Below are 23,253 nucleotides of genomic sequence, written 5' to 3'. Positions count from 1 at the left end.
GAGGCAACCCGACTCTTCCCTACTTCCAAAGGCTGTGGGGTTAAAACCGATCCAAATCAGTATTGACTTCTGTAATTATCAAGCTTCCTCCGAGGTTAAATCTGCGTTCGGTCCGCAGCCTCGTCCGCGTACGACAAAATTTGTAGTCAACGCGGCGGGTCAGCGGCCGTGGGAACAAGAAGAAATTAACCAGCTTAACGCAAGCGAGAAACTCTCTTCTGTCATAGTAAATGCCTTTTTATTTATAATGTAGTATAGACATTTGCAGTGCTGCGGGGGGTGTTTTTTTTTGTACATGTAATAAAAAAGGCCAGTTTTTCCCCCCCCACACACACCCAATGGGGGGGGGAAAGGATGCGCCACTCTGAAAAACACAAGCGTTGTACAACTGGAATGTTCATTAAGTGCACTAATAGCGGATTCTGTGCCTCGCCCCACCCCCCCTAAAGCAGATGCTCCTGTCGTATTGCACTACTCCTCCTCACCGGCAGGAAGGAAGAAAGGACCGTTAAAACACGCCTGCGCAAACACCATCCTCCGGGGGGGCTCTCCCTTTCGACCTCGGTGCCGGTGGGGTCTCGGTGTGTGTTTTTTGGGAAGCCCTCCTGGTCCTTTCCAAAAACACGGCTGGAAAAAGCTACCTGCTGCGCACACCTGGACGTGTGTTGCAACCTTTGTCATTTCCCCACTTCATGGAAGTAGAGGTTGGCACATATACAGAGCATGACGATGGAGAACACGATGTAGTAGATGAGGTTCCTAAATTTAGGCTCCAGGTCTCCTTGTCGATACCAATAGATCTGCAGTGGGGGGGGGAGAGAAGGGAGGGGGGACAAAATGTTAAAGAGGCAGCGGACGCCGTCATCGTCTTCGAACAGGGATGGCTAAGCTTTTTGTCATCGTTGCGCCCTTAATGAAATGCGTGTGTGACACACAGCCTCGTGCGCCCTGGCCCCTGTGCCCCATTTGGGGGCCTAGAACGCCTCCCTGCAGCTAAAACGGGCCATGGGGGATTGCGCCACACCCATCGGCCCCCTCCTCCGTGTGTGTGTGTGCGCATACATGACTGTCCTGGCTCCCTGCGCATGTGCGTGCATCTCCCACATGAACCCCGCCTCCCGTGCATGAACGGCAGAGACCCCAAAAATCAGTGGGCTGGCAGGAGGTGGGCGCATATGCGCGGTGGAGCTAAGCTGGGTTGACGGCTCGCGTGCCCACAGGTTCGCCATCCCAGTCCTAGAAGAACCCTTGGCTGCCTCTTGGGACACTTGAACGGTTGAGGGTCTCCTCCAAGGCGGAGAAAGGTTGCAGGCCGACTGAAGCTACGTGGCGATGGGAACTGAGCCCCGTGGAGGCTTTGCTTTTAAGGAGACGCTGCAGGGCTGTGATATCAAAGACCCCCCCAAAAGGGGGGGTGGGGTGTCGCCTTTCCACAGTCACAACCCTTGTGGGCAGCATCTGCTCTGCCGCGGGCCCTTCCCTTGGCTGGTGAAGGTCCCTGTGGGACGGTGGCCATGCTGGTCCAGCAGAGAGACGGGCCAAGGGAGAATCAAAACCCAGTTGCAAATCCCCTTCTTATTTCAGCCGAGGTGGCGCAGTGGTTAAATGCAGCACTGCAGGCTACTGCTAGATCAGCAGTTCAGCGGTTCAAATCCCACCGGCTCAGGGTTGACTCAGCCTTCCATCCTTCCGAGGTGGGTGAAATGAGGACCCGGATTGTTGTTGGGGGAAATATGCTGACTCTGTAAACCGCTTAGAGAGGGCTGAAAGCCCTACGAAGCGGTATATAAGTCTAACTCCTATTGCTATTGCTATTTGACGGAGGGCCAGAAAGGGAGCATATGTGCGCATGCTCATCAGGGACTCGACCCAGAAGAGGAGCTCCCAGTGCACATGCGTGTGCCGGAAACTAGAATGCCCGGATGCATGCACACCAGGAAGCTACTCCTCCAGTTTCTGGCACGCATATGCATGCGACGATTAGCTAGGCGGCGCGCATGCAGAAGCCGGAAGTGCAGCTCTTCCATTTCCCACCCCTGCTGCGTGCGTGAAGGCCAGCTGGACCATCGTGCGCACACCAGAAACCCAGAAGAGCAACGGGCAAGGCTCTGTGGGCCGCTTCGGGCACGCGTGTGCCATCAGTTCCCCATCACGGCTCTCTTTCATTATTTCCACCCTGTGGGAGGGAAGGAAGGACGTTTGGGGCTCTTATCCTCCCACTAGGCCCAGCTGCCGCTACTAGTGTTACCTAGTCTAAAACCTGGCTTGGGGCCCATGCTGGGTGACCGCAGTTAGTGCCAATAACGAAGACAAATTTTTGTGGACCGAAGTCCTTGTTGACGTTGGGCCTTGTGAAATTTGTACATGCGCCATTGTTCCCCCCTAATCGGAGCAAGATCTCCTCCATCGCCCCAAAAGTAAACCCGGGGACACTTACAAGGATGCCAGCCGAGACGCAACTCAAGGAGATGCAGAAAGCGAAAAATATATTCACTGGTTTTGGAGGTAGGTGAGGAAAGACGAACGCGCTGATTAAAGTGACCTGCAGGGAGGGAGGGAGAAAACGAGAAGGAAGGAGGGAGAGAGAGGGAGAAAGAAAAAGGAGAGGGAGAAGAGTCAGTGTCATCTAGAAAACAAACTCTTGTGAAATGTGATTATCCTGAAGGGCTTCAAGCTAAGATAAAACTCTAATCAACAAACACAGTTTGATCAAGCTAGCATAGCTGGCCTTTCCCACTGCGCTTCGTCCCGATGCCCTGGGGGGGTTTCAGGGCTCCTCTTGGCTTGGGGAATCCGGGTGAGGCCAGTCAACGGACACTCGGGTGAGGCTGAAGGAAAAGATGCGACCCTTGTGGGAAGAAATGTCTAAAGTGCCTGTTTTCCAGCCGGGCCCTGGGTGGCCCCGGGGACTGAACTGCTGGCTGAATTCCCACTTTTCCCAAGAGCTTTTCCTACAGGAAAAACTTCCGTACGGCACAACGGGAACCAAAAAAATTCTCTTGCTAATAAGGCGATGGGAAAGTCAGCCAATTTTCAGACCCTTTTTGCCGTGGTTGTTTAACGAATCACTGCAGTTGTTAAGTGAATCATGTCGTTAAGTGAGCCAGGCTTTCCTTCCCCCTTGGTTTTGCTTGAACCCGGGCACACTGCAACCATCCTAAATACATAATTGTTTAACAACCTCATAATCCCTGGAGTCTGAGCAACTGAATGGAGCTAGCAAGAGTGCTTACTGGCCGGATGCCCTTCCTGTTGCCAATGCGGAGTTTTGTTCAGCAGATAACAGTCTCGATGCCAACTCATAAAGCATTGGCATGCCTGTTAACCAAGTTGCAATGGTGAGGAAAGTGGGGGAGCGCATGCCACGCATACCTTCGGCTAGAGTTGGATCTCAGATGACTGAAGCAGGCTTGGGAGGTGTGCAACTCGTTGGGGAATGTGATTGATGACACAGACTGAGGGAAGGGAAGGAACAGGGATAAAGTTCGGCCACAATTCAAATGAGGTTTAGATCTGACTGCAATGGAGTATTGCTTGAAATGATGTTCCTAATAAAATGACTGGTTTTCTTTTGAAACTTGGCTCGAGGCTCATGAATCAATTAGTGCGTCTTTCAGAAACCTGATAGGGTGTGCCCAGAGAGAGACATATCTGCCTCTACCTAGGATCAAACTCCCAGCCTCCTGATGGTGAGGCAAGAGTTCCCCCCCCCCCCAGGCCACCACACCCCTCCAACCATTCTAAAGAACGGCTGGTTGCTAAACGCCCAAATGTTGATGGTGTCGCCCTGGGGACACTGCAAGAGTTTCTAAGCTTGGGGGACCAACCATAAGGGACATTTTTCAATAGAATTGTTGATTGGTTGTAAGTCAAGGACTAAATGTGATGCCGTCTTGTTCCTCTGGAAAGCAACAGCTAGATAAGGGAAAGTCGGTGGACTCATCAACGTCCACCGTTAAGCTCCATGGAGACCTTCTGGTTCCTTGGAGAGTCAGGGTGGCAATAGGACAATTATCCCATCGGCCCCCTCCTCATTGGACACTGGAGCTTAGACCCTGGATTTTGGAAGCGGGGGTGGGGGTGGGGGTGTGTTTATAGACCTCCGTTTGTTGCGTTTCATGGAGAGATCCCGATGGTTCTGTTAGCCGAGTGGTGTGATGGCCTCGAAGTGGAGCTCAGGAGGCTGTGGGTTCGATCCTAGGTAGAGGCAGCTATTTCTCTCGCTGGGCACACTGAGAATATCTCTGCTGAACAAAACTCCACTCTGGCAACAGGAAAAGCATCCGGCCAACAAATACTCTGCTTGCCCCATTCAGTTGCCCAGACTCCACCCCACAAGGGATTAAAAGAAGGTGATCATTCTCTTGATTTTTCATTTTTCCTACAGGACTTTATCAAAAGTTTTTTTTCCCCCCTACAAACACCTCGTTATGCGAAGAATGTGGAAACCAGAGTTAAATTTTTAGTACAAATAAAACCATTTTGATGATTTTACATTTCCGTCCAGCCTACCCTTCCAGAAGTCAAATATCAGAGCCTGCTCCAGCCCAGCTCAGGCAGGGGCTCCCACCGGTTGAAGCCGAGGAAAGGAAATCCCAAATTACAGGATATTCCTTGGAGCAGCCGCCCACAAGGGTTTTTTTTAACCGCGTTTGTTTGGAAATCACAGGAATCAAAAGGAAAGGCGGTTCTCGTGACCTCCTGCAGGTCTAATCATCTTTCAGTGTTTATAACGAAAGGAGGATAAAAGTCCGGCTGTTACACAAGGCCCCCCTTGGACCCCCTGCCCAGAGGGCAAATGTCAACCCATCTGCCTTTGAGCAATGGATGCTTCCAGAGCTTTGTGAAAGGCAAGAGAAAACTAAAATTAGCCGTGGCTTGAAAGACGTTACACCTTGGGAAAAACATCACACGTTTATGGAGGTTTAGGTTAGGGAGAGGGAGGAAAAATGACTCTTTTGAGAAAAACATGACAGTAAATCAGGAGAACCAAATCATTCATAAAATAACAAGGTTTTAAAAGACTGGAAAGTAAGCATTGCAAACATATATATATATATATATATATATATATATATATATATATATATATATATATATATATATATATATATATATATATATATATATATATATATATATATATATATATATATATATATATATATATATATATATATATATATATATATATATATATATATATATATATATATATATATATAGAGGCACTTGTTAGGCACTTGTATTAGCCACTAGGCCACAGGCTCTCCTCCTTTATCATTCATATCATATATATCATTCATAAAATAACAAGGTTTTAAAAGACTGGAAACAAAGCATTGCAAACTAATATATATATGCAATGCTTTGTTTCCAGTCTTTTAAAACCTTGTTATTTTATGAATGATATATATGATATGAATGATAAAGGAGGAGAGCCTTTGGCCTAGTGGCTAATACAAGTGCCTAATATGTAATACAGCTCAGGTTCAATTCCCAGTAAGGGTATGGCAAGCTGATGAGAGCTAAATAGCTTGAAATAGATCTATACTAGTCTCCCTTTATTTATTTATCAGCACAAATACTACACAAATGTAACAAAGGCAACAGTAAAAAATATTGGGCTTTCTGTCTGGATGGTCTCTTGTGACGAGCCGATGGACAGAGAATGGAAGCAGTTAGCTTCCTCCCATAATTGGGGCATACCAGGGGTTGTGACTTTAAATATATACCTTTCTCCCTGGCTCAGCTGATAACGGATCAGAGCCTGTGGCTTAGTGGTTAAAACATCTGCCTAAGATGCAATACAGCCCAGGTTCGAATCCCAGTAAGGGTATGGCAAGCTGATGAGAGCTAAATAGCTTGAAATAGATCTAGTCTCCCTTTATTTATTTATCAGCACAAATGCAACATGTATGTATGTATGTATGTATGTATGTATGTATGTATGTATGTTGCATTTGTGCTGATAAATAAATAAAGGGAAAGAAATAATAAGAAATAAAGGGATATATATATATATTCACAGGTGGGCTGGAAAAGTCCACAGATCTTCTTCTGCGTCTCCTTGATTCATAATTACTTAGTGAGTAATTCGGACGGGACAGGGACACTATCCACATTTGAGTCCTCAATTTACCAGGTTCATTTAGTGTGCATTTAGTGACCATGCAAAATTACGAGGGCACCGAAAAAAGTGACTTATGACCTTATATTTTCACATTTAGGAGCGTTGCAGCTCCCCCCCCCCCCCCCCCCGGCCGTGTGATCCAAATTCAGACGCTTGACAACTAACTCGCACAATGTCTTGGGGAGGTGTGTGTCACGTGATCCCATTTTGCAACCTTCCAATAAGCAAAGTCAACGGGGAAGCCGGATTCACTTAACAACCACGTTACTCACTTAACAACTGCAGTGACTCGCTGAACAAGGGCGGCAAGGAAAATCGTCAATCAGGGCAAGACTCGCTTAACAAACGTCTCGCATAACAACAAGAAATGTTGGGCTCAATTGTGGTCGTTAAGTGGAGGACTGCCTGTGTACGTCCATTTTCTTCATCGTGGTGGCAACGTGCCAGCAGCAAAGTCTTTATTTTATTTTTAGCAGGGAAAGTTGGCTTTTCTCCAGCCGCTCTGTGTGCAAGGGAGAAATTTGGCAACTTTGACGGTGTGGTTACCAATCCAGGGTGTTTCTCAAGCAGGTGTTAAGGTGGAGCCTTTTCCTACCTGCCTTCACCAGCCACTCCCTCCATTAAGGTGCTCTGATCTGTGTCTTTAGCTGCAATGCATAAATCAAATATTTATAAACAGCAGCTAAGGAAACAAATGGAAGGTTTTCAAAATAAATAAACAAATGCCCAAATGTCCACATCCTTGGAATGGATGAAATGAATATTTCTCTCTACGCCCTGGGGGCGGGGGGGATAATAATTAATGCCTCCTTACTAGCTGCTAGCAGACAAAATGAGATCCGAACCATTTTGGCTACCAATTCAAACCCAAGTTCACTTCCCGGATTAGCTTTGCGGGGGGCTAAGTAAGGGATACTTACTATAAGCAACAAGGAAGCTATGATGCCAACGGCAAAATTGATTATTCTGTCCTGAAAGACAAGACAAGAAAAAACAAAACAAATAAACAAGGCGTATTCTGCACATCACAGAATATTGAACCAGTTGCAAAAGGGCAGACAAATTGGTGCCAGTTGTGTGGCAGGGCGAATTAAATCCCACGCGGGCGTCTCAACCTTAAAAGAATCTTCAACGTTCCAGCCAAGGAACCCGAGATGCTAGGAAATAGTTAGAAAGGCTGGCATTTCAGTACATTTCATAAGTAATAATTGGTCTCCTCACCACTAAGGCAGTGATGTCTCTAACATTGCTTCAGGTGGCATAAGAGCCACCAATTGGTCCCCTCAACTCCTTTTGAAATGACAAGAAAAGGAAATTTTGCTTAGGACAGTGTTTCTCAACCTTGGCTACTTGAAGATGTCTGGACTTCAACTCCCAGAATTCCCCAGCCAGCATTCACTGGGAGTTGAATTCCAGACATCTTCAAGTGGCCAAGGTTGAGAAACACTGGCTTAGGGACTTTTAGCCCCTTGGCAATTCCCCAGTTGGCTTCTCTTGCGTTAATAAAATCATAACCATAATAACTTCGGCTTCCTCTGTTTCCCCCTCGGTTCCCTCCTGCTGGGAAAAAGCCCCGATTCTCCTTCATTGCTGCTTCTTTGCTTTTCACTATTTTCTTTCTTTCTTCCCCCTAGTCCAGGGGTCTCCAACTTTAAGCCTGGAGGACTTCAACTCCCAGAATTCCCCAGCCAGCTGGGAGTTGAAGTCCTCCAGGCTTAAAGCGGCCAAGCTTGGAGACTGTTCTGACCGAGGCTTTCCAAGGGCCTAAAGCAAAACTCCTTGTCCCGGCAAAAAAACCTTGCCACACGGCCTTCCCCAACCAGATGCTCTCCACGTTTTCAAGGCTGGCATTGCCCAGGAATCCAGTGGAATCGCGCCTGTCTAGTTTAAGGAAAAGGAGGACCAGGGGAGACATGATAGCAGTCTTCCTGTATCTCAGGGGCTGCCCCAAAGAAGAGGGAGTCAAGCTATTCTCCAAAGCACCTGAGGGCAGGACAAGAAGCAATGGGTGGAAACTAATCAAGGAGAGATCCTTCCTTCTCTCCTCCCTTCCTTCTCTCCTCCCTTCCCTCCTCCTCTCCTTCCTTCCTTCTCTCCTTCTCTCCTTGCTTCCTCCCTCCCTCCCTTTCTTCTCTGCTTCCTTCCTTCCCACCTTCCTTCCTTCCTTCCTTCCTTCCCACCTTCATCTCAGGGGCTGTCCCAAAGAAGAGGGAGTCAAGCTATTCTCCAAAGCACCGGAGGGCAGGACAAGAAGCAATGGGTGGAAACTAATCGAGGAGAGAAGCAATCTGGAATTAAGGAGGAGTTTCCTGGCAGTAAGAACATTGAACCAGTGGGACGACTTGCCACCAGAAGTTGTGAATGCTCCAACACTGGAAGCTTTTAAGAAGAGATTTGCCTGAAATGGTATAGGATTTCCTGCCTGAAGCAGGGGGTTGGACTAGAAGACCTCCAAGGCCCCTTCCGACTCTGTTATTCCGTTAAGAGTTCTGAATTAATCAAATCTGTATAGAAAGTCCTCAAGTCACAACCATTTCTTTAGCAACTGTTCAAAGTTACAACGGAGTTTGGGGGTGGGTGGGGGGGAATGAGACTGGCAACCAATTCTGGCTCTTGCAACCACTGAATTAATCTACTCTCTGCAGGCCAAACTACTCCACTCACGGTAAGGGAGACGGACTTTCAGGCCACATTTTCTTCCTTATCAGTTTGGGCCAACTGGTTCTTTTGATCTGGGTGGGTCCCAAACAGTGAGCTTCTCAAAGGGATCTTTGATCTCAGCAAGTCTAGATTGGCAAAGTCTCTAACGATCACTAAAATCAGGATTAAGGAACAAAACAACAAACAGACATTTCCCAGAGCAGAGTTGAAACGGTGAGGCTTTGTATTTTTAACACGGCCACTAATGAAGATGCTTAGAACTTCCTTTCTTCTCTTCTTCCCTTTATTGTTATTTCTGCTTCCGTCCTGAAATTGTTTTTCAGTAGGTTGGGATTCCATATACCATATTTTTCAGAGTACAAGACACACTTTCCCCCCCTAAAAGAGGGTGAAAATTTGGGCACATCTTATACACCGAATTTAGCCCCGTCGGCCGCCACCCTTTGGCCTCTGCCTCCTAGCAATTTGCCTCCTTGCAGCAAGCAGCAAACAGCCCGTTTCAGCTTCAGCTTCAGCACAGCCTGATTAGCACAAGCAGCTGATTGTCGGTTGGATCAGCCTCCCAACCATCAGCTGTTTCAGGCTGCAGGGATTGCCTATTGCCACGTCTGTGCACTCCATTTTCAGCCTCCGCATCCCATTTTCGGCTTCCGCGTGCCCCGTTGTCCACCCATTCTGATCCCTGCTGCCCAGAACGGACGGAAAATGGGGCACGCGGAGGCCGAAAACAGGGCGTGGGGAGGCGGCAATAGGCTATGGCAACCCATGTAGCCTTAAACAGCTGATTGTCGGGAGGCTTGTGCTAATCAGGCTGTGTTGAAACTGAAACAGGCTGTTTGCTACAAGGAGGCAAATTGGTGGGAGGCAGATTTTTCTTTTCTTGTTTTCCTCCCCAAAAGCTAGGTGCGTCTTATACTCCGGAGCGTCTTATACTCCGAAAAATATGGTAATTCAGTCCCAAATCCAATCCAAACCCCTACTTCAAAACCATCCTTGACTCATCTTGAGACCTTCAACTCCAAATCCATTAATCCAGAAGACTTAGTCACTCCGGCCAATTCATCCGAATGTCACGCTGGACAAAAGATTGCCTAATTCTATTTTTTTTCTCCTTTTTTGAAAAAGATCTTTTGAAAGTCAGAGATTATCCCCCCGCCCTCTGTAACTACACCCTGGATCCCACACGCGTGAGGTGGCATTGACACAACAGATGTTTCTCAGCATGTAAAGCAAAGACAAATGAAATGTGTTGCAATTTAAAAAGTACTGGAAAATATCAACTAAAAATGTTAGGGTACCAAAACTGCAAATAATTGTTCTCTTCGGAGCTCAACCAATAAAGCCTGTGCAGAGAGATCTCTGCCTGTGGCCCTCTTCTCTGGTTGGGATCTAACAGAACTCTAACCGAATAACAGAGTTGGAAGGGGCCTTGGAGATCTTCTAGTCCAACCCTCCCTGCTTAAGCTGGAAACTCTATTCCATTTCAGACAAATCTTTTCTTAGAAGCTTCCAGTGATGAAGCCCCCACAACTGTTCCACTTGTTAATTGTCCTCATTGCTAGGAACTTTCTCCTTAATTCCAGATTGCTTCTCTCTTTGATTCGTTTCCATCCGTTGTTTAACGTTCTTTGGGAAAATTGCCAAGGAAGGGAAATATCTGTAGCTCACATGAGGGGTCCTTGGTGCTCTCTCGAGCTGGCTGGTTTTCTTGCAGACGTCTCATGACCCAACTAGGTAACATCATCAGTGCTTGTGTGTGGAAATGGCCACAGACACCAAGCTACACCTCTCTGGTTGCACATCAACTGATCCTGTCGGCTCCATATTGTTAAGATTTTCTCAAAGAAATAATCTTTAGAATATCTAACTAGGGTTTAGACCTGGAGTCTCTCTACTTCTCCCTGGGAATAGTTCTTGTTCTCTCTCTCTCTCTCTCTCTCTCTCTCTCTCTCTCTCTCTCTCTCTCTCTCTCTCTCTCTCTCTCTCTCTCTCTCCCTCCCTCCCTCCCTCCCTCCCTCCCTCCCTCCCTCCCTCCCTCTTAAACACACACACACACACCTGAATGCTTCCAGTGCACACTTGCTGATAGGGGCAGCCTGAAAAAAGCCTTGCCTCTTACACACAGTCTCCTAAAACAATCAACCTGGTTGGGGGCTTTGAGAACCAAGTGGTCCAACCTCTTTGGAGGACATCAACCAGCAGAAGAGACACCCTACGTAGAGCTTGGGGAAAGTGGTAGAAACCTGTGCTGACCAATTAACGGGGGTCCTGACTTTTTAACCCCTCCCTGCAACAGGCCAGAGTCCCATCATGCTTGAAAGCAGCCACAATTATCCCAGTTCCGAAGAAATCAGCCATCAACAGCCCGAATGAGTATAGACCCATTGCACTGACGTTTATAGTGATGAAGTGGTTTGAGAGGCTGGTCCCACAACACCTCAGGTCCCTCCTTCCACCAAATTTTGATCAACACCAGTTTGCTTCTAGAACAGTGACTGTCCAGTCTCTTTGTGAAAATCTCCAGTGAGAAGGAAGGAAGGAAGGAAGGAAGGAAGGAAGGAAGGAAGGAAGGAAGGAAGGAAGGAAGGAAGGAAGGAAGGAAGGAAGGAAGGAAGGATAGAATAACAAAGTTGGAAGGGACCTTGGAGGTCTTCTAATCCAACCCCCTGCTCAAGCAGGAATCACTGTCTTAAGGATAACAGAGATGGAAGGGACCTTGGAGGTCTTCTAGTCCAGCCCACAGCTCAGGCAGGAGACCCTAAATCAGTGTTTCTCAACCTTGGCAACTTGAAGATGTCCGGACTTCAACTCCCAGAATTCCCCAGCCAGCTGGCTGGCTGGGGGATTCTGGGAGTTGAAGTCCACAGGACTTAAAGTCACCAAGGTTGAGAAACACTGTTCTAGAAGCAACAAGTCGACAGGAGACACCATCACCACTGCTCTCCATATTGCACTGAGCCACCTTGAGAAATCTGGGAATTACGTCAGAATGCTTTTTATAGACTGTTAGCTCGGCCTTTAACACCGTCTTCCCAGGGATTCTCATCGAAAAGTTGACTGACCTGAATTTCCCTCCCCTCACTTGTGAATGGATCAAAGGCTTCCTGACGGATCATCCATGAACAGTAAAGGTCCTTTACATCTTCCACGCTGAAGCTCAGCCCAGGCTCCCCTCGGGGCTGCGTGCTCAGCCCATAACCTGTCCTCGCTGTATACATATAACTGCATATCCTCTGATCCATCCAACATCATAATAAAGTTTGCAGATGACACAACGGTGCTGGGTCTCATAACTGGAGGGGACGAATCAGCATACAGGGAAGCGTGACCCGTCAAAACCACAGTCCACTAAAGCGCGCCCGATCAAAGCGCGTACGTGACGTCATCAGCAGCGCGACAAATAAAATTAAAAATAAAATAAAATAAAATAAAATAAAAGCAAGCCGATTCACATAAAGGTAAGGGTTAGATTTAGGGTTAGGGTTAGGTTAAGGGTTAGGGTTAGGGTTAGGGTTAGGTTAAGGGTTAGCGTTAGGTTTAGCGTTAGGTTAAGGGTTAGGCTTAGGGTTAGGTTTAGGGTTAGGTTTGGGGGGGTTAGGGTAAGGTTTTCGCGTTAATTTTAAATTTACCGCTCACAGCGTGCCGTTTTCATCGTGCTGTGATGAAGTCACGTACGCGCTTTTGTCGAGCGCGCTTTAGTCTACCGCGGATTTGTGGTGGAACCACAGGGAAGAAGTCCGGAAGGTCTCCGCATGGTGCTCAAGGAACAACTTACATCTAAATACTAGTAAGACAAAGGTGCTAGATTTCCAGAAGCGCAGAGAGGAACCTGCCCCACTGTATATCGAGGGGGGGCTGTGTGGAGAGGGTTTCCTCCTTTAAATTCTTGGGAGTGCTTATTAGTCAAGATCTCACCTGGGAAAACAACACGTCTCTAGTGATTGGAAAGGCCCAACAGAGACTTCATTTCCTTAGGGTCCTGCCAAAAAACCAGGTGGAACAACGGCCGATGACCTCTTTCTATCGGTCCACCATAGAAAGCGTCCTCACATATTGCGTTACAGTATGGTACGCTGGTTTAACAGCTGCGGACAGGAAGGAAGGAGCCGAGGGGGCGCAGTGGTTAGGGTGCAGTACTGCAGGCCACTTCAGCTGACTGCTATCTGCAGTTCGGCGGTTCAAATCTCACCGGCTCAGGGTTGACTCATCCTTCCATCCTTCCGAGGTGGGTGAAATGAGGACCCAGACTGTGGGGGCAATATGCTGACTCTGTAAACCGCTTAGAGAGGGCTGAAAGCCCTATGAAGCGGTATATACGTCTAACTGCTTTTGCTAAGGCCCTACAGAGAGTGATCAATTTGGCATAAGAAACCATTGGTTTCCCTCTGACACCACTGGATGACATCGCCAGATCTCGCTGCTTAGCAGAGTAAGGAAGACACTCAGAGATGATTCACACCCTGGTCAGTGTCCCTTTCCACTTCTACCGTCAAGCAGAAGACATCAAAGTACAGCCAGCCGAACCAACGGGTTTAAAGATAGTTCCTATCCTTGGGCTGTGAGACTTTTAAACACAACCACAATCACTCCATGCGCACGCTAGATTCTTTTTTCTTTCTTTTTTCGTTTCTGTTACATGAGGTTAAAACCAACGTCATTGTATTTAAGTACAATGACAATAAAGATTATAACTATACTTGTACTTCTGGGCAAGTCCCTCACCACGGACGACAAACGCTTCCTCTAACAACCTCCCGCAGCTATTTATTGCAAACGTCGGATTGTGTGAGGTGGGATCACAAGGAAGCTGGTGACACAAGGAAAAAAAAACCCCACATCTCCCTCAATGTGGGAAGACCTCAACCTCCCAAGACCTATCAAGCTGGTTGGGGGGGGCTTTGAGAGCCGTGGGGCCCAACTTCTTTGGAGGAAATCAAGAGGAGGAAGGATGGGAGAGCAGCCGAGGACAAAAACGCCACCGAAGAAACTCCCACATGAAGGCAATGGCTCCTTGCACTCAACATGAGGTCAGAAACCTCCATGGAAACTGAAGTCTAGCGCAGGGATGGATAAACTTTTTGGGCCCAAAGGATGCACGCGCGGAACCCCAAAATGCAATGGGAGCACCCCCTGCGCATGCACTCCTCCGCCCTTGATGCACCCTGCGCATGAGTGCGCATCCCTGCGCATGCACCCCGCCTCTCTCGCCCATTTTTGGCTTCCAGGATGGTGCAGAAAACATTCCAGGCCCAAAATAGGGCACTGAGGGGGGGGAGGGGGGAGATGCACACACGCATGAATCCCCCAAATTCAATGCGAGTGGCCCCGTGTATGTGCCCACCTCCCACGGATGCATGCACGCGTCCACCGCATGGCCCCCCGCCATGCACAGCAGAAACCTAAAGACCAGCATATAAATCTAATAAATCTCTCAAATCTCTCAGCTGGCCGGCAGGAGGCACGCGCGCATATATGTGTGGTGGAGCTGGGCTGCGGCGATGGCGTGCGTGCCCGCAGAGAGGGCTGTGTGTGCCACCTGTGCCAGGCGTGCCATAGGTCCCCCATGACGGTTCTGGAGTGGGGTACTTGGATTTAAGCCGGGGGGGGGGGGCAATATCCCAACATCCGTCTCCTGGCTAAAGTTTCCTGAAATAATCCTGTTAAACCCAAGGAAATCCCACCCTTAATTCTGTCACAATTCGGATTGTGCAACACAAAGAGCTCTTTATGGAGTCAGCGGGGGCTTTTGCAGGCTGCAGCCATTACAGGCCAGCCATTGTGCCTCTATTGCACAACCACACAACTGCTCCCTCGCACTCCAAGGCAGGATAACCCCACACACGTGTCCAAAGCCGGCAGCATTAGGAAAACTCCGTCAAGGCGCACCCTGAACACAACCTCCATCGTCACAAAATGGAGCAGAGGCCGCCGTTTTGAAAAGGGGTCACACAGCCACCAGACTTACAACAGCTCATTTAGCCACCGTTCAAAGTTACAACGGCACTGAAAAAAGTGACGACAATTTTTCACCCTTACAACTGTTGTGGTTTCCCCAGGGTCACATGATCAAAACTTAAGCGTTTGTCACATTGGTTCATACCTATGATGGTCCCATTTGTCCCTCTGGGGGGGTCACGTGACCCTGACAGGCGAAGTCCACGGGGACTCCGGATTCCATTAAGAACCATATTCATGCACTGATTCACTTAACGACTGTGGCAAGAAAGGTCGTAAAACGGGGCAAAATCCACCCAACAAATGTCTCAGCGGCATGATTTTCGGGCTGAGTTATGGCCGTAACTCGAGGAACCCCTGCAGATCTCCCCAATCCCACGCAGAGCCACGCTTGACATAACTTAAGGTTCCCTCCTTCCTGTCTTCACAGCAACTCAAACCCCCAACTCGGAGGTCTTTGTGGGCTGAGAAAGAATCACTGGCCTAATTCTCCTCCCAGGGAGCCTTGGCATCCCGGGTCGGATTCGAACCCTGGTCTCTTCCCCAGCGCTGCCTTGTGCCAGGCGCTGGAGCCCAGGTGCAGCCGAAAGTAGCAGCCATGCACACGTCTCTGCCACCTGCTGTGGGAAAGGCTGCAAGTCCTTCCCTGGGGGGGGGGGGGCAAAAGACACCGGGGGTGTGAAACTGAAGGCCCGTGGGCCACATCCAGCCCGCAGGGCCGCCCTGGAAACCGCGAAGGACCAGCCCACAGTTCCTCCGCCAGCAAAACCAGGCGCCACCCTCCTGAGCTCCGTTTCGCCTGGCAGAGAGCTGCAGGAGGCCATCGCAGCAGAAAACGGATCTCGGGAGACTGTTTTGACTGGCAGAGCGCCCCCAACAGGAGTGACGTCAAGCTGGCCATGTACCACCACCCCCGAGGCAGAGTTGGACACCCCTGCATTAGGCATTGGCCACTTTAAGATGGGTGGACTTCACCGGGTGGGGGATTCTGGGAGTCGGGAAAGCCAGAGAGACCCCGAGAAGCTCTTTCCCGTTACCCGTGGCGACGTCTCTCCGAAAAGAGGCCGGTTATCCAAGCCCCTGGTCCCGTACGTCCTGGTGGTGAAGTCCTCCATTTCTGTCCCTGCCGAGGCTTCTTCCAGGTCCAGATCCGAAGAGCCGCCGAAGGTCTCAAAACAGAGCCATGCCTTGTTCCCAAGAGGGTTCCTGGAGCCCAGGGGCCGGGCGGGACATCGGGCGCGGGGAAAGGCCGGCCTCTAGGAGAAACGCATTCCTTCGGGGGGCCCCGCTTGTGGTTCAAGGCCGGGGATCCGGGCCTCTGCTCCAAGCCTCAGCTTCCCTCCTCATGATCAGCAGCTGAGGAGAGAGAGAACAGGGCCGCAGTCAGGAGGGGGGGACACGCTTCCCCCCCCCACTCCCCAATCGGTTAAGGCGTTAAGGTGCTGGGTTTGGTCACGGCTGGAGCGGAGGCAAGCCCAGGGGGATACCACCCACGTCACTTGCCCTGGGAGGATCCCCCACCCCCTGATCCCCACCACCGTCAGCTGAAGAGGAGGGACAGACTGCAGGGCCAGGAGAGAGTGGGCAGGTCTGGGACCACTACCTGGATTTCTCTCTCCCCCCCCCCCCCCAAAAAATATATATTAAAGCAGTGTTTCTCAACCTTGGCAACTTTAAGCCCTGTGGACTTCAACTCCCAGAATCCCCCAGCCAGCATAGCTGGCTGGGGGATTCTGGGAGTTGAAGTCCACAGGGCTTAAAGTCGCCAAGGTTGAGAAACACTGTATTAAAGGTTTGAATAAAACGATAGGAAAGAAGGAAGAAAAAGAAAGGAGGGAGGGAGGAAGAAAAAGAAAGGAAGGGAGGGAGGAAAGAATGAGGGAGGGAGGAAGAAAAAGGGAGGAAGAAAAAGGAAGGAAGGAAGGGAGGGTGATAGTAACAGATCAACAGTTGGAAGGGGCCTTGCAGGTCATCTAGTCCAACCCCCTGCCCAAGCAGGAGAGCCTACATCTGCCTTTACCTGGGAGCGAACTCACAACCTCCTGATTGTGAGGCGAGAGAGATGAGAGTTGGTAGAGAAAGATGGATGGATGGAGAAAGAAACGAAGGAAGGAAGGAAAAGTAGAAAAGGACATTTGGCATTTTCTCTGCCATTATCCACTGCCCAAAAACCACCCCTCCAATTCCCAAAGAAGGCAGAGCCCCATCCTTGCCATGGGTTCAAGTTTTACTCTCCTTTAAAATTGGGGGAACTGATTCACCTGAGCTAGTTTGGGTTTTTGTGCCGCTAATTAGCCTGCTCTAAATTCCAAGCTTGGGAAATAAAACAATCAAAGGATTCAGTAACCTGGTTTTTAAGGCCTCTCTTGGGCAATCCCCAGGAGGAAGGGCCGCCCTGGGGGCTCCTGGGGGCAGGACGCCCCCCCCCCCGAAATCCGTTTCAGAAGGCGGGAGGCTAATCCTGCAGATTGCACCCTGCTTAATCCCACGCTGTTCTCCAGGGAGGGAGGGAGGGAGGGGAGGGTGTGGGGGAGGCCAGCAGGGAGCCCCCCCCCCCCGAAGCAGGCCAGCAGCTGAGTGGCCGGTCCAAGAAAGTTGGAGGAGGAACCAGGTGAGTTTCTACTCGGAACAAAACCTTTGAGTGGGAGCAGCGCTTCTGAATGGGCAGCGACTGGCATGAAGGGGCATCCTCAGAGGGGCCTCCAAGCAGCAGCCCCTCTTTCTTCTTCCTCCTCCTACCTGGATGGCTTAATGTTGGTTTGATGCTGGTTAGTCTCTTGGCTCCCCCCCCCCCGCAAGTCCCTTGACAATCCTTAGCTCCTTTTCCAACCTCCCCCCCCCCCTCTCCAGAGAGGCAGGCTGGCAGGCGCTAGGACCCCCTCCCCCAGAGAGAGGCGGATTCCGATTTTCTTTTCAAAATCCCCCCTCCCTTAAAATCAACTTTCATTCTCCGCCTTCGGACCAGACTCTCCTCTGCTCCTCTTCCTGCCTGAAAAGAGAGTTGGAGGGGAACCCCGGAGGCCTTCTAGTCGAGCCCCTCCGCTCAGGGGCAGGAGACCCTCAAGCCGCTTCGCACCGCCTCTCCTTATAAAAAAACCTCCGGCCACAAGAAGAGAAGCGCAACCTGGCCAGGAAAAAAACACAAGCCCACGGCCGGACCTACAGCTGCCCGCGCGCCCCGCTTCCCAGCGCCGGATCCGCCCCACCTGCAGGAGAAACGGCCGGGAAACTCGCCTCCGCGGCGTTCCCAAAAGGAACCCCGGCGCCGCCAACGTTCCAGGCAGGAACCCCCGGGGATCCCAACGTTCCGAGACAGAACCCTGGCGACCCCAACGTTCCAAGGAGGAACCCCGGCCACGCGAACGTTCCAAGGAGGAACCCCGGCGCCGCCAACGTTCCAGGGCGCTTCCTGCCCACCTCCTGCAGATGCCGGGCGCGCTCCGAGACGGCGGCCCGTGGAGCGCGGCTGCTGGCGCCGGTCTCCCTCCTCCTGCTCTCCTCCGCAGGGCTTGTGGGCGCCCGCTCTGGGCCGCTGTCGCAAAGTATCCCTTCGCGCTGCCTCCGCCTCCGCCGCTCCTGCCTTCTTCCCTCTGGCCGCTCATTGGCCCCGCTTCGCCAATCCCGGAGCAGGCAGCGCGGCACCTGGGCTTGCGGACCTGCCAGGGCTGCGCCGCGCCCCGGGAGGCGCCCTCCGCTGGCTCTGCCCTCCGCTGCCACGCGCGCGGTACGGTTCAACGCTCAGCCTCCCGGTTGGGTCTCCCGAGGCGAGACCACCATCCTTGGTGGAGCCCCCAGGCCGGAGAGCAGTCTATCTGCGCGATAGCGAGGGAGGCTCCGTCAGGCGTTTGATCAGCTCCTGCGGGCATCCCTAGTACAGTGTTTCTCAACCTTGGCCACTTGAAGATGTCCGGACTTTAACTCCCAGAATTCCCCAGCCGGCTGGGGAATTCTGGGAGTTGAAGTCCGGACATCTTCAAGTGGCCAAGGTTGAGAAACACTGCCCTAGTAGGCTGACTTTGGAGTCTTCCCGGGGCTGCGTCGATCCGTAGTTCCAGGGACGCCGGTAGTAGCTGCAGCAGGAGCAGCTCCTGGCCCGAAGGGGCTCCGTGGAAGCCACGGTAAAGGGAGGTTCCTCCCAAAAGGCCGCCCGGGGCTCCTTGGCTTCTGAAGGGCCACATAGCAATAGCAATAGCAGTTAGACTTATATACCGCTTCATAGGCCTTTCAGCCCTCTCTAAGCGGTTTACAGAGAGTCAGCATATTGCCCCCAACAATCTGGGTCCTCATTTTACCCACCTCGGAAGGATGGAAGGCTGAGTCAACCCTGAGCCGGTGAGATTTGAACCGCTGACCTGCTGATCTAGCAGTAGCCTGCAGTGCTGCATTTAACCACTGCGCCACCTTGGCTCTTCACATGAAGCCGCAACTGGCACTGTGGCTGGAGGGTGGCTGCTACAAGCCATGATGGGCGACCCCGAGATGACCAGGGGCCTGGCAGCAAAATCCCAGGTCTGGCTCGGTTCCAAGCTGGGAGGAAGACCCTGGAAACCACCGCAGGGAGGCTGGTTGGGAGAGGAAGCTCTGTTTCTTGATGAAGCAACTGCCAGGGATGGGGGTGTGGAGTGGGGGGCAGCTGGCCGAAGAGAGTTGAGGGTGGCTGGGCAGTTCAACCTCCTGGGTCCCTCTGGGGCCACGCAGGGCTCTACAGGCAACAAGAAATGCAAATCCTGGGTGTTGGAGCTCATCTCGTCTGCGTGTCTGAAGGGGGGAAGCCCAAACCTGCATTTCTAACATCTGGCCTCCTCCTCCTCCTCCTCCCTTTCTGCTTGGGGGGGCTGCTTTCTGCCTCCCTTAAGGTTTTTTCCCGTTTCTCCTTTAGGGGAAATATTGTGGCCTGGCTTCTTAATAGCCCCCAAAATATTTCATTCTTAGGGGAAGGTGGGGCTTCTCACACAAACTAGTCACCTGGATTTTTGGAGGTCACACAGGGTGTAAATCTATTTTTTTAAAAAATATATTTCTGCTGCTTTCTGCAGTGCATGTACACTGACTTCAACTTACAACAGTTCGTTTACTGACTGTTCAAAGTAACAATGGCACTGAAAAAATGTGAGTGGGGACCATTTTTCCCGCACTTACACCGGTCGCAGCCTCCCCATGGCCACGTGGTTTACATTCAGACGCTCGGCAACTGTTTCATATTTATGACGGTCTCAGGATCCTGGGGCCAAGTGATCGTATTTTGCGCACCTTCTGGCCAGCAAAGTCAATGGGGAAAGCCAGATCCACTTAACGACGGCATTGCTGATTTAAGTGCAGATTGATTCCTTTAGCAAATGTGGCAAGGGAAGTTGTGAAAACAGGGCAAAACTCCCTTAACAGGAGTGGAGTGGAACACTTTCTGATTTGGGCTCCATTTCAGCAACAAAAAAGTCATTGTTTTTGAAAAGTCCTTGAGGGTTTCATCCTGTTCCCGTCCCTCTTGTCCTTGAGGAGAAACTCCTTGTACTCTGGGGGCTTCTCAAGTGTTTTTTTTTTTCCCTTGCGTGGATGGAGAACGTCCTTCGGCCCAGTTAGGCTTTTGAAATCTGATATTGGGGTGGGGGGGAGGGATTGACGGAGCCCCTGGAGAAAGAAACGTGGTCTTGACGGGAAGGGAAATCGAAACACGAAGGGCGTTCCCCGGCTTTTTCAAATCCATCGAATGAAAAGCCGGCGTGTTTCCTGTGCTTAACCACACTTCCTATGAAGTCTGCTCGAGGGCCGCTCCAGATTAGATCAAGAAATCTGGTTCAAATTCTTAAATGCTTTAACCTGGCCAGGGAAGAAACCAGTTTGGTAGGGAAAGAAACTGTAGGGTGAAAAATCGTTTCGTAATGGGAATGTCTGGAGTATTGGTCTCCCTGGGATTCTCAACATCCTTCCCTCCTCCGCCTGCTGCACCTTTAAAGAAAAGGTTTCTTCCCCATCATCCAATGGAATGGAGGGGAAAAGGGATTTTATGGGCAACTTTTCCAAACCTGGCTATTGTTACGGCAGAGAAGCCAGCAAGAGGGAGGGAGGGGAGTTGGAGCAACTGGGCACCAGCCAACAATGCTGCAATTTCTTCTTTCTCAGCCTCTTTTTCTCTCCTCCTGGTTGCAGAAAAAAAAACGAAGGAGAAGCAAAAGGCTTTCGTATCAACACGAACCTTGGATCTGCTTTTGGCTGGCTCAAGGATTCTGGGAATTGAAGTCCACGGGTTCATCAAGGGGACCTATTTGCCCCCCACTCCCAGATTACGTTCTCTTCTAGCACTTATGATGCTACCTAGTTGGGTCATGAAACGTCTGCAAGAAAACCACCAAGCTGAGAAATGCCACCGTTTTCACCTACAAATAATTATCTTCTCTTGCTTTGCCCTTTGTGGGTGTCAAATGCTTCAGACGTTTTGCAAGCCAATCGGAGGGATTTGCACCAAGGAAGGGCTGTTCTTTCTGCACAGAGGCCTGGGACAGCCTGCCCCACCCACCCGTGTCAGGCATCCGATGTAGCTGGATGGAAAACAGCCCAAGAAAGTGAGCAAAACATGATACAGCTAATAAGGACGGCTACCTCAGATTGAACAAACTGGAAACCGTATTGGGAAACCTCTAAGAGCAGCTAGAACAGACCGTTACAAGCTAGGACTGATGATATAACCTAGCTGGGTCATGAAATATCTGCAAGAAAACCACCAAGCTCAGAGAGCACCAACAACCTCCACAGTTCTCTTTCCCCCCCCCCCAACACTCCCTTTTAGCACTGATGATGTCACCTAGTTGGGTCATGAAACGTGCAAGAAAACAGAGATGCTCAGAGGGCACCAAGGGGCCCACCACCCCCGTCCTCCTCTTCCTCCTCACAAGCCCCACTTCCATCCAGCACTGATGATCTTAACCTAGTTGGCTCATGAAACATCTGCAAGAAAACTACCAAGCTCAGAGATCACCGAAGACCCCCTCATTTCAACCCCAAGCGAAAAATAATCTTTGCTTTGCTTCCATTCTTTAGCAGAAATATGTGGTGCAAGACACACACACCCCACACACAAAAAAAGCAGACAACATTAGCAGACCTCACCAAAGCCACTAGAATAAACTAGAGGCCACTTCAGTGGCAGGTAAGATGCACGGCAAGAGACAGGCGAGGGAGGGAGGGAATACAGAAGGAAGCCCGCGTGATACGTGGATTTAAAACAATCTCTCTTTGTCCCACCTGCTTATCTCTTGTCGGTTCCTAAAGAAGAAGGCAGTGTTTGCACTCAAGGACAAACTGTTTCTACCCTGTATCAACCAACATTTGTTTCTCCTAATAAGGTAAGCAGGAAGGGGATGTAATGGTGTCTGTAACCAGCTTAATAAATGGCTTTCTTTTTTGCAAAGTTTTGCCGTTTCCTCTAAGAAAACCCCTTGTTGTTACGTATCAATAAAAATCTCACAGCTGCCTTCAGGGGTTAGCTTTTAGTAGTTACTAATTGGAGGAAAGGGGGGAAACTTTTCCAACATTGCTACATAGTTTACTTACTACTAGTCGTAATTTCATTCACATCAAAGGTACGCAACTAAAAGAAGAAACAACCACACCCTCCCTCACCACAGTATCTTTGCAAAACAATTCTATTTATATCCACAGAAAAGTTTTCTTTGTTCAGCTGCATCTAACAAGCTACTCATCAAAGGAGCTGGAGAATCTTTATGTGATGTGTAAAATTAAAAAAAACAAGAGGAAAAAATAACCAAAATAATTATCTCCAAAGAACATTTTCTGCGTTTTAAGTAACCCAACCTGGGTTAATTTCTAAAGCAGAAAATATTACAAGTTAAAAACCGTGTTTAGACAGTGTTTGAATCCTTGAGAGAGGAAATGGCCTATCCAAACTAAGCTAGGTTAATGAAATAAAACGGTTTAAACAGGGTTCGTTTTTCCTCTTGAGCCATTAAAATAGGCAACTCGAGTGAGTCCAGAGTGGCAATTTCTGAGTAGCGCCATCGATTTCAACATTTGTCAACTCTGGAACAAGATTTCAGGATGTGCTCTGGATGGATGGAAATGGCTTAACTGTCACGGAACTCCACAAACTGTAGTTTTATGAATTTTCTAAGTAAACCCATTCAAATTCTTCGCCCAGCTTCCATTCCCAAGATTCTTTTGGGGGGGGTGAAGAAACCAGAACCAAAGACAGTTTTTACGTCTCATTTTCTCATCTGAAATGTTCCTTTTGTGAGAATTTAGGGCGGCTATGAAATTGTTTTAAAAAAAGGTCTCTTACCATTCATAGCCACAGAGAACTTATAGCAAAGCCCAAGTTCTTTTATTTCCCACTATTTATTGTCATAATTTTAACATTTTGCTGTATCTAACGTTTTAGGAAACTCCAATTGGGGAACATTAGCTGAACGAGTTTTGTAAATATATGAGACTTTAACTCACACGTGGAAAAACAATTTAACATCCGTATGTGAAGCCAACCGTGCCTAAACCCA

At 49.7% G+C, this 23,253-nt stretch overlaps 1 protein-coding gene and 1 long non-coding RNA gene across 5 annotated transcripts in view; one reads left to right on the top strand and one right to left on the bottom strand.

The window, feature by feature from the left end:
- Positions 1–378: 378 nt before the first annotated feature.
- Positions 379–22,311, bottom strand: TMEM243 (transmembrane protein 243). Of its 4 annotated transcripts, none has more exons than XM_087722420.1 (5): positions 22,295–22,311; positions 15,787–16,105; positions 7,054–7,104; positions 2,438–2,542; positions 379–800 (listed from the first exon to the last, which is right to left on the bottom strand). In XM_087722420.1, the coding sequence occupies exons 2-5, from the start codon at positions 15,862–15,864 to the stop codon at positions 678–680; spliced, it is 357 nt and encodes a 118-aa protein (XP_087578546.1). In that variant the 5' UTR covers positions 15,865–16,105; positions 22,295–22,311; the 3' UTR covers positions 379–677. The 4 variants fall into 4 exon arrangements, with proteins under 4 accessions (XP_087578546.1, XP_087578543.1, XP_087578544.1 ...); XM_087722417.1 differs by lacking the exon at positions 22,295–22,311 and adding an exon at positions 18,167–18,322; XM_087722418.1 differs by lacking the exon at positions 22,295–22,311 and adding an exon at positions 17,984–18,127.
- LOC148044222 (uncharacterized) overlaps positions 1,811–23,253 on the top strand; it is a 28,242-nt gene continuing 6,799 nt past the window's right edge. Inside the window, exons 1-2 of the long non-coding RNA XR_015697637.1 lie at positions 1,811–2,505; positions 22,013–22,086. This is a non-coding gene — a long non-coding RNA (uncharacterized LOC148044222). The remainder of the gene's footprint in view (positions 2,506–22,012; positions 22,087–23,253) is intronic.

Source organism: Thamnophis sirtalis, unplaced genomic scaffold (genome assembly GCF_051295495.1).
Source record: "Thamnophis sirtalis isolate CommonGarterSnake01/CBP01778 unplaced genomic scaffold, rThaSir2_p1.2 scaffold_9, whole genome shotgun sequence".
In the NCBI taxonomy this organism is placed as follows: Eukaryota; Metazoa; Chordata; class Lepidosauria; order Squamata; family Natricidae; genus Thamnophis; species Thamnophis sirtalis.
Note: the sequence above shows the minus strand (reverse complement) of the source record. Positions and strands in the feature narration are given on the sequence as shown.

What these genes read in the sequence shown, in the direction of transcription:
- TMEM243 (XM_087722420.1), bottom strand. Translation starts at nt 15,864, where the DNA reads ATGGAGGACTTCACCACCAGGACGTACGGGACCAGGGGCTTGGATAAC. An exon ending in TAGCTTCCTTGTTGCTTATA is followed by an intron (nt 2,543 to 7,053) that starts GTAAGTATCCCT and finishes CCCTCCCTGCAG; the next exon opens with GTCACTTTAATCAGCGCGTT. An exon ending in GCGTCTCGGCTGGCATCCTT is followed by an intron (nt 801 to 2,437) that starts GTAAGTGTCCCC and finishes CCCCCACTGCAG; the next exon opens with ATCTATTGGTATCGACAAGG.